Source organism: Delphinus delphis, chromosome 12 (genome assembly GCF_949987515.2).
Source record: "Delphinus delphis chromosome 12, mDelDel1.2, whole genome shotgun sequence".
NCBI lineage: Eukaryota > Metazoa > Chordata > Mammalia > Artiodactyla > Delphinidae > Delphinus > Delphinus delphis.
In genome coordinates this window covers 11377843-11396418 of record NC_082694.2, presented here as the reverse complement: position 1 = coordinate 11396418, position 18576 = coordinate 11377843, and the positions used below count along the sequence as shown (strand labels likewise).

Here is an 18576-nt window from a genome sequence, read left to right as displayed (position 1 = left end):
ATTAATGTTAGCGTGACATATCTTTCTCCATGCCTTTACTTTTATTTTTTCTGTGTCTTTATATTTAGGGTGTGTTTCTTGTAGACAACATATAGTTGGGTCTTGTATTTTTTATCTATTGTGATATAGTTGGATTAATATCTACTATATTTGTTACTGTTTTCTATTTATTGCCCTTCTTCTTCATTTCCTTTTTTGTCTTTCACTCTCTTTCTGCCTTCTCTGGTTTTAATTATGTGATTCTATTTTCTCTCTTCTCTTAGCATATCAATTATACTTCTTTCTTTACTTTTTTTAGTGGTTGCCCTAGAGCTTGCAATGTACATTTACAAGTAATCCATGTCCACCTTCCAATAACACTATACTGCTTCACAAATAGCACAAGTCCCTTATAACAGAATGTTACCAATTCCTCCCTCTTCCCCCTTATGGCATTACTCTCACTCATTTCACTTACCCACAGGCTGTGCTTACTGAACACATTGTTGCTATTATTATTTTGAACAGCTATCTGTTAGATCAATTAAGAATAAAAAATAAATAAATAAAAGATTTTACTTTATCTTCATTTATTCCTTTTCCTATACTTTTCTGATCTGAGTTTCTGACCTGTATCATCTTCCTTCCCTCTGAAGAACTTCTTTTTTTCTCTTTTATTAATTTTTACAACGTTTAACATTTAAGCTTTACAGCGTTTAAGCTTTACAACGTTGTGTTAGTTTCTGCCGTACAGCAAAGTGAATCAACTATACGTATACATATTGGGTTGGCCAAAAAGTTCATTCGGGATTTTCCATACGATGTTACGGAACGAATGAACTTTTGGGCCAACCCAATATATCCCCTCTTTTTTGGATTTCCTTCCCATTTAGGTCACCACAGAGCATTGAGTAGAATTCCCTGTGCTATATGTTAGGTTCTCATTAGTTATCTATTTTATGCATAGTATCAATAGTGTATATATGTCAATCCCAATCTCCCAATTCATCCCACCCCCCAGAACTTCTTTTAACATTTCCTGCAAGGCAGGTTTACTGGTGACAGATTGCCTTAATTTTTGTTTGTCTAATGAAGTCTTTATTTCTTCTTCACTTTTGAAAGGGAAGAATTCTTGGTTTGTGGTTTTTTGGCTTTTTTTTTTTCTTTCAACACTTACTCCACTCTCTTCTTGCTTGTATGGTTTCTGAAGGGAAGTCAGTGTGATTCTTATGCTTGCTCCTCTATAGGTAAGGTGGTTTTATTCCTCTGGTTTCTTTCAATATTTTCTCCTTGTCTGATTTTCTGCAGTTTGAACATGACATGCCTAGATGTAGCTTTTTGGTATTCTTCCTGCTTGGCGTTCTCTGAAATTCCCGGATCTGTGATTTGGTTTCTGTCATTGATTTTGGAAATTTCTCAGCCATCGTTACCCCAGCTATGTCTTCTGTTCTCTTTTTCTTCTTCATCCTAGTGTCCCATTACACATTTGTTACCCCTTTTGTAGTTGTCCCATAGTTCTTGAACATTCTATCTTTTTCATTTTATTTTTCTCTTTGCATTTCAGTGTTGGAAGTTTCTGTTGGCATATTTGTCAAGCTCACAGTTTCTTTTTCCAGCCACATACAGCCTATTGATGAGCCCATCAAAGATATTCTTCATTTTGTCACAGTCCTTTTTTATTTCTAGCGTTTCCTTTTGATTCTTTCTCGGGGTTTGTATTTGTCTTCTTACATTACTCTTGTATTCTTGCATTTTGTTTACCTTTTTCATTATAGCTCTTAGCATATTAATCATAATTTTTTTATTCCTGGTCTTATAATTCCAAAATCTTTTCTATATCTGTATCTGGTTCTGAAACTTGCTCTGTCTTTTCAAGCTGTGTTTTTTGTCTTTTATTATGCCTTGTAATTTTTGTTAGAAGCCAGTCCTGATATCCTGCTGAAAGGAACTGAGATAAATAGCCCTTTAGTGTAAGGTTTATGCTTATCTGGCTTGGACTTAGGCTGTGTTTACTATTTTCTGTGGCTGTAGGTATCAAAGGCTGAAATTCCCCTTTGTGTCCTTATTTGTCTCCCCTGTTGTCTTTGGGCTTCCCTAGAGACTTGTTCCTAAATAAGGTCTGAGACATCAGTTCTTTCTGTGGTGCCTCCTCTCCCCACCCCCGCTTCGGTACTGGCCTCAGTGGTAGTTTCTGCTTCTGGGCTCTGCTATTCTCTGTATTCACCTGTCTTCTCAGTTTGGGGGGCAGCAGTTCTCCCTGTGACCTCAGTTCTCTAACAGATCTAAGAGTTGTTGATTTTCAATTTGTTCAGCTTTTTCTTACTGTGAGGGTAGATTGACGACTTCCAAACTCCTTACATGCCAGCTAGAAACCAGAAAGCTACTTTTTTATATTTGATTTTAAACACATGAATTCTTTTTTTAAAAAATTAAAAATCTGTTACAACCTTACCTCTGTCATCTTTCTACCAAAACCAATAACCCCAGTGTAACTGAAAAATATCAAGACAAATCCAGCTGAGGGGCATTCTACAACTTACCAGAACAGTGCTCCCTGGAGCTGTCATGGTCATCAGAACAAAAAGTTAGAAACTGTCACAGCCTAGCAGAGTCTGAGGAGACTTGATGAATGTGTCCTAGAACATTAGGGGAAAACTAGTGAAATCTGAATAAAGTGTGGAGTTTAGTTAACAGTAACATACCAGTTTTGGTTCTTGTTTGTTACCAGTGTAACTTGGTTATGTAAAAGTTAGCAGTAGGGGAAACAGGATGCAGAACATACAGAAACTACTATCTTCTCAACTTTTCTGTAAATCAAAAACTGTTCTAAAGTAGAAAGTTTACTGCAATAAAAATTTTTTAAGTATCTGTTAGAAATATCGGTACAATTACGCTCTGCCCTTTTTATTCTGATGTAAAACGCTTGCATTTTTCAAAGGCGTGTTAGAGCTTTGCTTAGCACTTTGTAGAGGATGTCCACTTGTTCCTTCTGTCATCACAGCAGTCTTGCCAAGTAGGCAGCACACGTACTCCCCCTTTAAATATGACAGCACTGGTAAAGAGAGGATGGCTGCCCGAGGCCCTGCTGCTCAGTGACAGGCCTGGGTCCCGGCAGTGCTGTCCTGGCTCCTCCATCACCTCGTTATAAAGCGGGTATTTTGTGGCAGGTATTTGTTTAACTTTCATGTAAGACTGGAAAAACATTTCCTAAGGGAGCTATATCCATTTTTATTTATTAAAGCAATTCAAGCACCAAGAAAAATTTACAAATACTTCATTTTGATAGCCTTTAATGTTTTGAGCCTTTTTTTCATTTTGACTTAACTATCTCCTCAGGTTCTTTGCTGGTCTATGTTGATCACCTTCTTGGAGAAGGGGCTTTTGCCCACGTCTATGAAGTTACCCACGGAGATGTGAACGATAGCAAAAATAAGCAGAAATTTGTTTTGAAGGTAAATGATCTGTACAATATAGAAAATGAATTTTAGGGCTAGAGTTTGCCAGCCTCCTTTTTTTTTTTTTTTAAAGATAGTGGTGGTTTCACTTAGGTCTACTGTCAGCACTTAAGAAGCAAAACTATCCCACAAGGACTCAGAATTGCCTTGCCACTAAAATTACCTTGCAGCAGTTCCCACGCTGCAGCAACAATTCATAGCTTGTCATCACTTTCTACCCCACATCCTGCATTTGGATGAAGTGGCTTTCTTGCTATCATTTTCCAGAATGTGAGCTGGATATGAATGTCACATACCTGATTTGCAGGTCCAGAAGCCCGCCAACCCCTGGGAATTCTACATCGGGACCCAGCTGATGGAGAGACTAAAGCCAAGCATGCAACACATGTTTATCAAATTCTATTCTGCCCACCTGTTCCAGAATGGCAGTGTGTTAGTAGGAGATCTCTACAGCTATGGGACATTACTAGTAAGTGTATGGCTTTTATGACAAACAAGAACTGAAGTACATTTTTGGCTTTTGCCTTGCACATACCTTTTGCACTTGGCGCTTTTATTGGAGTGATGGGTGGGGGCAAAGCTCTTGACTTGAAATTTCATTAATCCTGTGCAACCAACTCAGGATTCCACTTTCCATTGTTTCTAGAATGCCATTAACCTCTATAAAAATACCCCTGAAAAAGTGATGCCTCAAGCTCTAGTCCTCGCTTTTGCTATCAGAGTGCTGTGCATGATTGAACAAGTCCATGACTGCGAAATCATCCACGGAGACATCAAGCCAGACAATTTCATACTCGGAAACAGGCAAGTTGCCCTTTTAACAGGTCCTTCTCTTACCGTTTCCCCAGCAGCCTTTTATTATCTGTGCTCACGCAGCCTGACCCTTGTTTGTGTTTAATATAGATTTTTGGAACAGGACAGTGAAGAAGATGATTTATCTGCTGGCTTGGCACTGATCGACCTGGGTCAGAGTATAGACATGAAACTTTTTCCAAAAGGAACCGTATTTACGGCAAAGTGTGAAACATCTGGTTTCCAGTGTACTGAGATGCTCAGTAACAAGCCCTGGAACTACCAGGTAGAGAACTAGAGTGAGAGATTTGAAAACATTTCCCTGTATGACACTCACTATAATTTCAAAATGAATTTGGGAATCTAGATAGTTCGAGCTGATCTAGTCTTCTTCTAGCCCTGGATTCAGACGATGCTCCAGGGTTGTTTCCAGTTGTGGACACGTCACACCTCGGGAGGTTTGGAGCACAGTTCGAAGACCACAGCCAGTCCTGGGGGGAGGAGCTGGGAGGACTTGCAAGCGGCTTAGTGTTGTGTTTGCCTCTGCATGACAAAACGAAGGATGCGGTAGCTCAGGAAGAGCAGAGCTTCCCAAGACTTCCTAGGGAGATGGCGGGTGATCTGCCGTCCGTGGAAGCCTCCAGCAAAGCCTAGATGGGCATTCATAGGACGTTCAGTGTGGGGTTAATGCACACTTCCAGAATTCTTTAAAAGTGAAATCCTGTGACTGTTTATTTCCTGTGATTTATCATATTTGCTGCATAACTTAGACATGGGAATATACTCAAGTGTAAAATACTGTATTAGTCATATATACCCATATTTTCTTTATAGATTGATTACTTTGGCGTTGCTGCAACAGTGTACTGCATGCTTTTTGGCACTTACATGAAAGTGAAAAATGAAGGGGGAGTCTGGAAGCCTGAAGGTCTTTTTAGAAGGTTGGTATTAGCATTGGTGCTACAGTGAAAAGAATAAATACAGTAGAACGTTGGGTTCCATCTGGTGGAAAATGGATCTTTGCCACAGAAGACCCATGCCTTGAGAAGTAGGGTGAAATAGCATAACCCTGGGCCCTGGGTGCAGTGAGCAAGTTATTTAAGTGCTTCTGTTTCTCCATTTGTAACTTTTGTGTAACAAGTTGTGTGCAGACATTTCATTGGATCTTCAGTTTCTCCTATGTATAACAGATTCAACATATCCATTCTTTTTTTTTTTGAATTTTTAAAATTTTATTATTATTTTTTTAATAGATCTTCACTCGAGTATACTTGTTTCACAATACCGTGTTAGCTTCTGTTGTACAACAAAGCGAATCAGCCATATGCATACACATGTCCCCATATCCCCTCCCTCTTGGGCCTCCCTCGCATCCTCCCTATCCCACCCCTCTAGGTCATCGCAAAGCACCGAGCCGATCTCCCTGTGCTACGCGGCTGCTTCTCACCAGCTAACTATTTTACATTTAGTAGTGTATATATGTTGATGCTACTCTCACTTCGCCCCAGCTTCCCCCTCCCACCCCATGTCCTCAAGTCCATTCTCTATGTCTATATCTTTATTCCTGCCCTGCAACTATGTCCATCAGTACCTTTTTTTTTTTTTTTAGATTCCATATATATGCGTTAGCATATGGTATTTGTTTTTCTCTTTCTGATTTGTTTCATTCCATTGTATATATGTGCCACATCTTCTTTATCCATTCATCTGTCAATGGACATTTAGGTTGGTTCCATGTCCTGGCTATTGTAAATAGTAGTGCTGCAATGAACACTGTGGGTACATGACTCTTTTTGCATTATGGTTTTCTCAGGGTCTATGCCCAGTAGTGGGATTGCTGGGTCATATGGTAGTTCTATTTTTAGTTTTTTAAGGAACCTCCATACTGTTCTCCATAGTGGCTGTATCAATTTACATTCCCACCAACATATCCATTCTTGATGCATTAGTGGGTTGAGGTTAGAGTTAAGTCAGATGCAAGAGTGGGATTGCCCTGCACGCTGAAGGCTACTTTTTAAAAAAATAATTTATTTATTTATTTATTTATTTATTGGCTGCATTGGGTCTTTGTTGCTGCACACGGGCTTTCTCTAGTTTCAGCAAGCAGGGGCTACTCTTCGTTGCAGTGCGCGGGCTTCTTATTGAGGTGGCTTCTCTTTTTGCGGAGCATGGGCTCTAGGCCCACAGGCTTCAGTAGTTGTGGCACGTGGGCTCAGTGGCTGTGGCTCACAGGCTCTAGAGCGCAGGCTCAGTAGTTGTGGCACATGGGCTGAGTTGCTCTGCGGCATGTGGGATCTTCCCAGACCAGGGCTTGAACCGTGTCCTCTGCATTGGCAGATGGATTCTTAACCACTGAGCCACCAGGGAAGCCCTGAAGGCTACATTTTATCCTTCATTTATGCTTTGTCTCTCCAGGCTTCCTCATCTGGATATGTGGAATGAATTTTTTCACATAATGTTGAATATACCAGATTGTCATCATCTTCCATCTTTGGATTTGTTGAGGCAGAAGCTGAAGAAAGTATTTCAAGAACACTATACAAACAAGATTAAGACCCTTCGTAATAGGCTAATTGTACTGCTCTTAGAATATAAGCGTTCTCGAAAATAAAATATGGACACTCCCTAAAAGTCGCTTTGTAAATGCTGGCCTGCTCACTTTGAACCTTGATGTTTCCACATTTATTGTTTATGTAAATGTTTCTTAAAAATAAAGCCCACAAAGTATATCCCTGGGACATAGTTGTTACAAATATTTCAACAAAATACACAACACAGTAACATCCCTGCGTAGCAGGCTGACTGGGCAGCTCTTGGGATGCGAGCATTCATGAGAGTAATCGGCAAGAGAACATTCTCTAAAAGCACTTTTTAAGCACTGACCTGTTCACTGTAAGCCAAAAAAGAGCCAAGTCAGGTTTGTTTGTTTTTTTCTAAATTTGGGGGTTTATATTTGTGTAAAATAAAAATGCCCCAAATGTATTTAGCAGACTTAATGTTTTTATGAATTGAATGTGCCTGTCCTTTATTATACTTGTTCTTCATTGCTATCCATGGGAAATATTGCAGGTATAAATCTTAAGCTTTGTTTTTTAAAAGCATGATTCAAAAGAATATCTCAGATCTTGAAAATAATCATGTAAGCTCCATGCATCATTAATTAGCTCTGAAATTATAGCAGCCAACTTAGCGTTTATTGACTTCAAGCTGGAAGGGTCCTATAACCTGAATTGACCTTCCCTCCTCTATCCCTCCCTCTTCCCTTAGCACGTGATGAAGACAAATGTGAAGGGACACCCAGTTCAAGAAGACACAGTGACTGGCTTCCGCTTCCACCCTCACTCCCAGCCACCAGGTTCCCCATTTCAGAGACAACCTCAGCCCACGTTTTCTGACCTTTCCAAAAATTATTCCATGAATAAATATATATATATATATATAATGTTTTTTGACAAAGCTAGCATAATTCTGCTTTTTTTCACCTAATGTATGGTGGAGAATGTAAGTACATATAGAATGGTCTCATTCTTGTGATGGCTGTGTACTATTTGGTTGTATGATATATAGCCATAACTTGTAGTGTAAAATCCTAGAAGCAAAATTGCTGGGTCAAAGGTGAGGGCATTTAAAATTTTGTCTCAGTATTGCAGATAATCCCCCTGTAGGGCTGTGCCAGCACGGATCAGAGTCTGTCCCCACACCTCCACCAACAGGACACGTCAGGCTCTTTGACCCTTGCCACTCTGACAGGTGACAAAATGGTATTTCCTTGTGGTCTTCATTTGCATTCTCTTCTGAATTAGGCCAAATATATTCATATATTCAAGAGCTATGTGTTTTTTTCTTTTTCTGTGAACTCTATCCTTTGTCAGTTTCTCACTTGGGATTGCTCTTTTTCAGTTTAAGTTGTAGGACCCCTTTGTATTTCTCCCAATTGGTCGTCTGTCTCTTAAGATTTCTGTTGACATGAAGATTTTTAATTTTGTTTCGTACTCTGATTTATAAAGTTTTTTAAAGGCTTTTTTGGCTTTTGCATCTTAAAATGCCATCTTCGATTGAGAGAATAAGAAAAGAGTCTTCTAATGTTTTTAATATTAGTACTGATTTAAATACTTAAAGACTAAACTTTTGGTTGTTTTAAATCAGATGTCACTTTTTCTTGTTTTTTCTAGCTGGTACTTTGACTATATGAAGACTACTGATTTATATAAAAAGCTTTTCAGTTGATTCTTTTGAAGTTTCCAAGTAAATAACCATCACTATGAAAATGCCGCTTATTTTATATCTTTGCCAGTTTTTCGCTGGTGATTTTTCTCTTCCCTTCGCCATTGCCCAGGACCATGAGAAGAGGGCTAAACAGGTATGGTGCTGGACGTCTCTGTCTCCTGCTTTAGAAGGAGCTCCTCCCATGTTTATCCAGTAAGCTCATGAGGCTGGCCTGAGGTAGCCTTTTTTAATCACGTTGAAGAAGTATCCATCCATTTCTTTTTGCAAGTGTGAATCATAACATTATTTCAGTTTTCTTGCCCCTCTTTTCATCTGTATTGGACCAGCTATATGCCATTCCCCTATATGAATGTACCATATTTTAGTTAAACAATTCTCTATTTAGAGACAATTAGTTTCACAATTTTATTGCTACAAAAAAGTGACTGCAGATACAAATGTGTCTGCAGGATAAATTAATAGAATGGGATTCCAAATATGCTTTATTTTGAAAATAAAGAACGTAACCTATGCGATTGATTACACATACACTGAAATTGGAAGGAAGTTGATCCAGGGACAAGACCTCATCAGACAAACCAACATTAAATATACTCTTAAAGTGTCAAAAGTGAGCATTGATAAAGCCAGATTTGTGGGATTTTAAAATTTTTCCTCTTGAAAATGTCTGTTTTCAAAGGAAACAAGACTAAAGTAGATAAGGGTGCTATTTTACTAAACTAATAATGAAATGTGTCCATCCATGAAAGGCAGCTGTGGGTGCCTTCAGTCTTGGGCAGAGAGGACACTTGGCCTCGGCTTCCAGCCCCTGTCAACATATCCTGCGTCCCCGCCAGCCCGTTTGCTGTTACTGGATCTTCAACTCCTATCGCACCCAAGATACCTTCTATGCCATTCACACCAACAACTTCAACCTGACCAGCATCATCTCAGCACTGCTGCTGCCCATCTGGTGTCCAGTCTATGCCAAGGGCTCCGCTTACATAAACTTCACAGTCAGATTTCCTAAGCAACAGCCTTGTCCCCAGGGAGGAAGGCTCCATCCAAATGAAAGAAGTTGCTTTAAGCACTTCAGGAAAGTAGGTGGGTTTCTTGGTCCATTTCCTGGTACAAACTACAGTGATCATCTACATTTCATTATAAATTATACACACAAACACACAGTTCATCTGCACAAGGAAATAAGCTCTGCATCTACAGGGCCACCGAGACGGATGCCACAGACATCAGAGTTGGAAGGCAAAGAAACGTCCAGCTCACCCACTAAGGAGATGGAGTTTCCCCAGGGACAGAGCTGAGCAAGGGCCCAGCTCATCCTAAGTGCCCAAACACCAGCTAGATTCAGCCTAGGTTCTGATTTAATACCTACTCAGGCCAAGGCCTTTCCCATTCATTCTCAGCAGCCCCGCTCCACGTGCTAAGTCCCAGCTAAGAACAAGGCTGGTTACTCCAGAGACTCAGAGACTCCTGTTACCAGTGCCTTCTCACCCTGGATTATATCTGTGTCTAAGGCAATGGTTCTAAAATGTATTTTTTCATAAGACGCACCTGAGACACCAAAAGTGTGGCCCGGGCCTATCAGAAATAATGCTCCAAGATGCATGGGCATCAGCACGATATGCAAACACACCTGCAAAGCTGCTTCCCTGCCACTGGTCCCAGGAGTCAGTGTCCCTGGTCCTCCTTTTACCTCATCCCTCCACTGAGTCCATCTGTCCCGTTGGTTCCATTCCGAATGGTTCAGATGAACCCATTTCTGGATTGGTCAGGCTGCAGGCAGGCTAAGCTCCGGTAACAGAACCCACACAGGGCAGCTTAGAGAAGACACAAGTGATTTTGATCTCACGTTACAGTCTGGGATGGGCGATCCTTTACTGGCCCCGACCCTGCCGTCCTCAACAGAAGGCTTCCAGGATGTTTTGATTGCTGTCATATCTCAGCAGAGGTGGACATCGTTCCCACGGGCAGGACCTGCGAGGTGTGGACCCCAGTTGGGCTCACAGCCCACGGGGCAGACACAATCATGTTGCCCCATCCCCCTGCCAGGGAGACTGAGGAATGAAGTGTCCAGCTGGGAGCCCATGGGCCAAAATGTCGGGGTGACTAGTCCCCTAAAAGGCAGAAGAAAGACCTGGAGAAAAGTGGCAATGCTGCCACAACTCCTGCCCCTTGTCCCCTCCCTTGGACTGTGTGCAGCGGCTGAGGTGCTGGCTCCCCCTGGTGGCCACGGGGGCTGTTGCAGGACAGTGGTAACCGGACCCCAAGAATCTGACCCCGAGACTTTCCTACTGAAGGGCTCACACTTGAGAAAAAATTACACAACAAAGTTTCCTCCACTATCGTTTAACACTGAACACGTGGAACAACATACAGGTCCATGAATATGTGAATTCCTCCATATCAAGAAACATCAATGGTATGGAACACTTGACAGCAGTGTGTGTGTGTGTGTGTGTGTGTGTGTCTATATCTGTCTCTATATCTATATCTCAACATGAAACAATTACTAGTAAGTGAAAGAAGCAAGTTCTTGAGCTATATATGATAAATGTCATGACATCCCACTTATGATAAAAAAAATGATTATATATTAATATGCATGATATCCATTTAGTTCCAGAAGGAAAAAGAACAAACTCAGCAGTTCCCACCGGAAAGGGGGTGTCAGGTTGTGAGTGGAAGAATGAGAGGGGAAGGGGTGAGGAGAAGGAAGAATAAAGAGCAACTTTTGACTTTTTACTATATTTCTGTATTGAATGTTTTACAGTGACCGCATGGTTTCTAATTTAAAAATGCCCATCATATTTTCAAATTAAAAACATTAAGTTGTCACTCAGCATATTTAACCTAATCCTTTATATAATGATAAATGTTAAATACACAAAGAAATAAGAGAGGTCTGGATGGATGGCAGGACTCCACAAATCCCATCAGACGGGTCAGCAAGGCTCCCACCTCCTGGGAATCGTGGTGGTAATGGAATCCCAAACCCTGACGCCAAACATCAGCCTTCCAGGTTTCAAACCAGGAAGCGCCATCTGGAACAGCCCAGTCAGCATTCCCCGCCCCAGTCCACACAATCTTGGGAGGGAGGTGCTACCTGCCCCGAGTTTGCAGGTGAGGAAGCAGAGCCCGGAGGTGGCATGGTCAGTGGGGAGTCAGGCATGCAACCAGCCCGGCCCCAGAGTCCCAGCCCTGAAGCTTTCGCTCTGCTCCGACACCAGGGGTCACCCTCAGACCAAGGAAAGGGCCCTCCCAGGCCAGGTTCGGTTGCCACGCTGACATGTGACACATGACATGACACGTGATGGCCTCACTGCACTCAGAGCCCTCAGGTCAGGAAGCCTTGATTCCCACCCCCGATTCCCCTGCTCAGGGTAGGGCCTGCGACGAGGTGCAGAAGACGGAGGAGTCCTACCTACCCTGACAACTCTGGAAAGGACTCACTTGCTCACAATGCAGTTGTGATCAGGAGTAGCCAAATTCACAGAGACAGAAAGTAGAATGGTGGCCGCCAGGAGCTGGAAGGAAGGGGGGTTAGGGAGTTACTGTTGAATGGTACAGACCTTCATGTGGGGTGATGAAAAGCCCTGGAGGTCTGTTGAGTGTACCTAAAATGTGACTGTACATAAAACTACTGAACTGTACACTTAGAAACAGTTACAGTAGTAAGTTTTATGTTGTATATTTTACCACAATGAAATGTTTTCAATAAAATAGAATAAAATGAAATAAATCCCTTTAATTTCCCAGGAGTAGGTCGCTGTACTGAGAGATTTCCAGCTGGGGAAAGTGACCTCAGGGAGCAACTTACTCAACATCTTGCTATACTTGTAATTTAATTAAAGAAACTTTGAGGGACTTCCCAGGTGGTCCAGTGGTTAAGACTCCGCACTTCCAAGGCAGGGGGTGTGGGTTCGATCCCTGCTCGGGGAGCTAAGATCCCACATGACTCACGGCCAAAAAACCAAAACATAAAACAGAAGAAACTTTGAGAGCCTCCCCCAAAAAAGAAGCAATTGTGACAGAATTTGATCTTCACATTCATATTTGTCTTCATTTCGAATAAACACTGCATCCAAAGCTACTGTACTAGAACATGTTCCTTTAGCATATTAAGATATTTTAAATTCATTTATGTAACACTGTAGCACAGTATTCATTTAATAAAGTAGCAAAATATCATATAAAAATAAATGAAAGCTTTTATATACCCACTGAGAGGATTTACACACGTACAAACACTTGTATGGTAAGTGCTCTCCAGTCTCCTTGTAGATTTTCCTTTCCTCACCTCCATGGTCAGCCCTAAGCATGACCTCAGGCGAGCACACAGAGCTGACCACTCAGGGCAGGGGAGGCCGATTCACAGTCTTATCAGAACACAGAAGAGAACCTGGGCTGGGAAAGTAACCTCTAGGTAGCATCTGCAAACAGTGAGGACAGCTTATCTTGGTTTCCAGTTGTGCATGCCTGTGGCCCTTACAGGCCCAGGGTCAGGCACTGTTTTCAAAACTGGGATTCTTGGGATGTATGTCACTGGGTGAGAAGTTCAGAATCTCCTCCAAGGAAGGGCCTTCATCCTCTGGAGCTATTTCAGACTCAAACATCTGCTGCAGCAAAGCATCCACGGTCTTGTACTCTGGGAGGAAGGAGAGGGGCACATGGGACCTGCCCGTGTGGGTCGGAGGGGAGCAGAGCTCGGCTTTCCTGAAGGAGGGTCTCTGAGCCCACCCCACTGAGCTCCCCAGACCCCGCAGGCTCTGGAGACCAAGGAGAAGGTCCTCCTTGAAGGATGGGGGAGGATGGCCGCCTCTGGGGTGGCATGCCCACATACACACACACACACACACACACACACACACACACACACACGCCATCTCTGCTGTGCTGTGTCTAAGTGTACCATACAGTGTGCCCATCAAAGGCCCAGTTGAGATTCAGACAGGTTTGGGTTTACTCAGTCAATCGTTAATTCATTGAGAATTAATAAAGTACTTAAACAGTTATTAAGGCCCACATGTCCTGGGCACATGGTGAGGCCCTTGGGAACACAATGGAGAACAAAAAAGACATGGCCCTGCACATGTGGAGCTTCGAGTCTGCAGGGAAGACAGATGGTGACCAGACAGTCACTCAGTGATCAATGTACAGCTGACAGGTGCTGAAAGGCAGGGAAGGAGAGCTGGGGGGTGGGGGGGTGGGGGGTGGGGGTGGGGTGCACAGGAGCACCTGACTTCTCGGGGAGCCCGGAGGGCTTCCCTGAGGAAGTGCTGCCTAAGCAGAGACCTGCAGGAGGAAGAGCCTTGATTCTGCAAGGTGAGGTGAGAGTAAGGGGAGAAAGCAGCATGTTCAAAGGCCCTGTGGCAGGATGGAGCTGGGGAGCCGAAGAAGTAAAGGGACAGCAGGGCTAAAGGGCAGAGGCGTGGGGGTTCCTGGGGGAAGGAAGACGGGCTGAGGTATTGAGGAAACCAAGCATGTGGCCCCTAGAGGCCACGGCAGGCGCCCTTGAGACACGGTAAGCCCCTGGAGGTCGGATTTGCATCCTGGAAACATCTCACTGACTGCTGTGAGGAGGATGGATTGGAGGAAGTTTCGAGTTGGGTTAAAACTTACTTTTTGATGCAATTCTAAAGTACAGTCCTTTCAAGGCCTTCCTTTTGTTGTCTCCATCGTCCCCACTGAAGCCACTGTCCTTGGCGTCCACATTGTCAATGAGCTTCCCATCCAGCACCTCTTCCCTTCGGGGAGGAAGAGATGGTGTGAACACAGCCGGGTCCCTCAGCTGAGTTCCCCTCTGTCCTCCCAGCCATGGCCCCATGTCACCCATGTAGCCAGCGAGGGTCCCTGAGAACTGGCACCCAGGACCAGGCTGGCTGCCACGGGGTCTCGGGGGTTAAATGTGATCAGGACCCACCCCGCCATGAACATCCTGCTTCCAAAGTCCATGAGCCGCGTCGGGAAATGCTACTCACTCTTGGACCCCAACTCCAAGCTCTTGAATCTTCTTCTCAATGGCAGTTTCCACTTCACTTTTTTCTAACGAATATGCCACAAAAAACGCTTCCAAGATGAACGCTATGAAAATACTGAGAAAAAGTAAAAGGCAGAGGGTTTTACATCGAGTCAGCCATGGTCTAGGTGATGGGAAATCATGGCAGCAAAGAGTGTTCAAGCCCAAACAAAAAGGCCGCCCATCTTTGCAAAGAAAACACAACACGGGGAAGAAACAACAAAATGTCTCTCAAGCGTCAGGCACAACTTTCTTTCATTCGGAAAATCATTCTTCCTCTACATCGTTTTTAAACAGTGACTATTAAGAAGAAAATGGGGGGGGGTGGTTTCTGATTCACAATTTTTAAAGGTTTACTCCATTTATAGTTATTGTAAAATATTGGTTATATTCCCAGTGCTGTACAATACATCCTTGCACCTTATTTTATACCTAACAGTTTGTACCTCTTAATCTCCTCCCCCTATGTTGCGAAAATATGGAATGCCTCACCAATTCGCATGTCATCCTTGTACGGGGGCCCATTAATCTTCTCTGTACAGTTTTAGTGTATGTGCTACCAAAGTGAGCTCGAAAATAGTTTATTTTAAGGGGAAGCTTAGGCCACATAATTGGTGTAGACAATTCTCCATGAATAGCTCGTGTTAATGCACAGTCTAGGTCCTCTGAGCAAAGGCACTGACAGCCAATTTAGGGATATACTGGGCTGGCCCAAAAGTTCGCTCGGGTGGTCTGTGACATGGAAAAACCCCAATGAACTTTTTGGTCCACACGATATGCGTGTCTCCAGAAATGCTCCACCATAGTAAAGCTTCCTGTTACTCACTGTCTCCTCCCCAGCGACCACTGGGGTAGCAGAGACTTCATTTTGCCCTCCCCGGAGACTTGCTTACGTTCGAGAGTAAAAATAAGGTCTTTCTCTTTTTCTCTCTCTTTCCAGAGGGGAGGATGGGCAGGTCTCCCCAGCTACACAGACCGGGGTTTCCTCATTTTGGGGTTCCCCTCCTGCAATGCAGCCCATCCCACTGGCCCTCACCTCACGGTGCAGCGGGGATTAGGGCTCGGGGAGCTGCCCCAAGTATTGCTCTGGCGGCAGCTTCTGCCATGAGGAATAAACTGTCTTTGTCTCGGACCCAAGGCATCACACTTTGTCAGTATATATACAAGAGGTACACGCACACTGACCTGCAACTTGTGAGTAGGGAATCCCAGTTCCTTCACCACTTCTGACTTAACATGATGCTGACGGAGCCCAGGGCTGTCACCATACTCGCATGCTTTTGGGGGAAGAGCTGAAAAACCCCTACAGCTTTTCACGTTGCCTCGGCCTATCCCAGCATTCTGGAAACCTCTCTAAGAATCACTCAGAAGCATTCCTCTCTCGTTCCCACTACATATTCCATTCAGACGGTGCAGGACAAGCAGCCCTGAGCGGTTCTTCCCCTCCCCTCCCTCTGCTGGGACGTTCTTGAGCCAAAATCAACAGGATGGTGGCCAAAGCAGCCCTGATGTGACAAGGAAGGCCCGGGGCTGGGCTGTCACCCCAAGAATTGCGGGCCCTGGGCTCTAAGAGGGATACGACAACCAGAACACATCTCTGGGGGCGGGAAAAACAGGCATAAAGGGACTCAAATTCAGGTCCCACAAGGAACAGGGGAGCTAGAATCAGAGATTGATAAGCAGGAAGGAAAGCCCCTTGGAATGGTGAGATGTCATAGCAGCTTTCAAACGGTGCCTGAGTTCTCCACGGAAGAGAAGTCAGGACAGAACTGGAACCAATGAAGAAAATCAACTAGTAAGCACATTTCCATTCTACCTGTGCAAGGACAGGTGAGGACCAGAGCTGGACGACAAGGAAATTGACTCGTATAGGTTCTAATGAGTCCCAGGAGTTGTGCAGATTTCAGCAAAGGGTGGACACAATTCACAAGGACGTTCTAAAGGTGATTTATCCCACCGGGGAAGGGTAGGGAGACCGGCCAGGACCCCAGAGCCCTTCTGACCCAAACAATTGGCGAGGCTATGAGATGTATACTATATACTGACGTGCACGGCTGGCTGACACTGAAGAGCACAGATGTGAACAAAAGTAAGATGCCTCCCTTCTGGTGCCTTAGCATCTAGCAGGGGAGATGGGACCCACCCACAGTGTACTCAAGGGTGGAGCCAGGGAGGAGGGAGGTGTGAGCAGCTGTAGATCTGAGAGGGGGGATCTGCAACGGCCCACCCGGCAGGAGCAAACTCACTTAACAATGAGGATGACGACCACGACGTGGAAGCCGATGAAATACAGCTTTGACGCCTGGTGAGTCACGAGGGCAAAGCCATCTGCGAGGAGTGGGAAGCTAAGGAAACAAGCGTTCAAGGAGCCGAGACCCAATCCTCCCGGAAGGTGCTCTCAGCATCCCCCGCCACACCCGCCTCCTCGGGAAGGATATCGTGCCACTGGTTAACCACGGTGAGCTCTGTCAGCAGGATGAGAGAGGCAGCCAGGTCATTGAAGTTGTTCCTGCAGTACCTGCCTCGGGCAAACGCTGAGTCTTTTAGGGCGGGGTTCCCACACACCAGGGCATCAGGACTGGTGGAACTGGGGTCAAAGAAGTGGACTTTGCCGTGGAACACTTCCATCCCGATGATGGCAAACACGTAGTAGACCACCTAGGGTGGGCGGCACCGGGCACGAGTGGGCAGGTGGGATGAGGGGAGGCAGGAGGACGCAGACACGGGTCAGCCTGCGACAACGGCCGGCAGAAAGCGCTGTGACCCTCATTCTGGGGATGGCTTTCCCCACGGCCACAAGTTCCAGCAGCATCAGGAACAGAGTGGGATGGGTCAGCCCACTGGCCACTGGGCTGTTCAGGGACAGGGGCACGGCCAGCTGGACCACACCTTGACCTCTGCTGTGGTCCCCGTTTACAAAGACAAAATGATGCTGTGAGCAAGTTAGTGGGTTAAATACTCAGTAAATAATATCAATAGTTAGGCCTCTAGGGAAAAAAATAATAAATTTGGATCTTTACCTCATTTGTTTTGTTTTTTGTTTTTTTGGATTTTTTTGGCTGTGCCACGCGGCATATAGGATCTTAGTGCCCCGACCAGGGATCAAACCCGTGCCCCCCGCAGTGGAAGCGTGGAGTCTTAACCACTGGACTGCCAGGGAAGTCCCGTTCACCTCATTTCTTATATCAAAATAAATTCCAAAGGTGTCAAAGAGTTAAATGTAAAAACCAAACTATAAAGGAGCTAGAAAAAAAATCAAGTAGAGAAAAGGCTTATAAGCATGATATAAAACTAGAAACTGTAAAATAAAACATCAACAAGTATGACTACGTAATTAATTTAAACTTTCAGACAGCCGAAAAAATACAACAGAAAGCCTTTATTTCGGAAAAACAAAAACAAACAAGTGACGGATGAGGAAAAATAACTACTCTGTATACAACGTACCAAGGGCTTATTTCCCTGATCGGCAAAACGCTCTTTCAAATCATATAAAAAAATACAACTAATAGAAAAATGGACCAAGGATATGAATTAAGCTGCTTATAAAAAAAGATAAGCATAAGTGGCCCAAAGAACATGGAAAACACACTCAGCCTCTGGAATAACTAAAGAAATGCACATCAAAGGGACACAGTGCCATTTTCTCACCCATCAGATTGGAGAGTATGGAAATGTTTAATAAACCCAGCTGTGAGGGGTGCAGAGAAACAGATGCCGCACACACTGGCATTTGGAATGCACAGGGAGCACGTCTTTTGGAAGGCAATTCGCCACCACTGATCCAAACTGTGGACACACTTACCTTGTGACCTAGCAGTTCCACTGCTAGGAATGTACCCAACAGAAACACTCACGAAAGCAAAGACACACACAAGATGGGCTTCACCCCATCATCTGTGATGGCAAAGAAGTGAAATCTCTAGTGGTTGGCCGGTGGAGGGGCTGATTAGCCATGTTCTGGAGTCTTCCCTCAGTGGGACACTTTGCATCAGAGCAGAACTCACATGGGTGCATGTGTCCTCCAGGACATGTGACAAAGACATTGGGAAGACGTTGGATAGAAAACAGTTGTGCCATGTTTGGTACAGATGATCCCATTTGACACAA

The 18576-nt window shown here is 44.1% G+C and overlaps 2 protein-coding genes and 1 pseudogene across 2 annotated transcripts in view; 1 reads left to right on the top strand and 2 right to left on the bottom strand.

The window, feature by feature from the left end:
- The window catches only part of BUB1 (BUB1 mitotic checkpoint serine/threonine kinase), a 41767-nt gene extending 34614 nt beyond the window's left edge, over positions 1–7153 (top strand). Inside the window, exons 21-26 of the mRNA XM_060027696.1 lie at positions 3316–3431; positions 3742–3903; positions 4081–4238; positions 4338–4512; positions 5061–5167; positions 6642–7153. Coding sequence (XP_059883679.1) covers positions 3316–3431; positions 3742–3903; positions 4081–4238; positions 4338–4512; positions 5061–5167; positions 6642–6837 — 914 coding nt within the window. The 3' untranslated portion in view covers positions 6838–7153. The remainder of the gene's footprint in view (positions 1–3315; positions 3432–3741; positions 3904–4080; positions 4239–4337; positions 4513–5060; positions 5168–6641) is intronic.
- A 5277-nt stretch (positions 7154–12430) lies between these two features.
- The window catches only part of LOC132435586 (two pore channel protein 2-like), a 38253-nt gene continuing 32107 nt past the window's right edge, over positions 12431–18576 (bottom strand). The window contains exons 15-19 of the mRNA XM_060027695.1: positions 16905–17124; positions 16713–16803; positions 14429–14542; positions 14070–14194; positions 12431–13095 (exon numbers count right to left, since the gene is read on the bottom strand). Of these exons, the coding sequence (XP_059883678.1) occupies positions 12950–13095; positions 14070–14194; positions 14429–14542; positions 16713–16803; positions 16905–17124 (696 nt within the window). The 3' untranslated portion in view covers positions 12431–12949. The remainder of the gene's footprint in view (positions 13096–14069; positions 14195–14428; positions 14543–16712; positions 16804–16904; positions 17125–18576) is intronic.
- On the bottom strand, positions 14939–15038 carry LOC132435694 (U6 spliceosomal RNA; annotated as a pseudogene).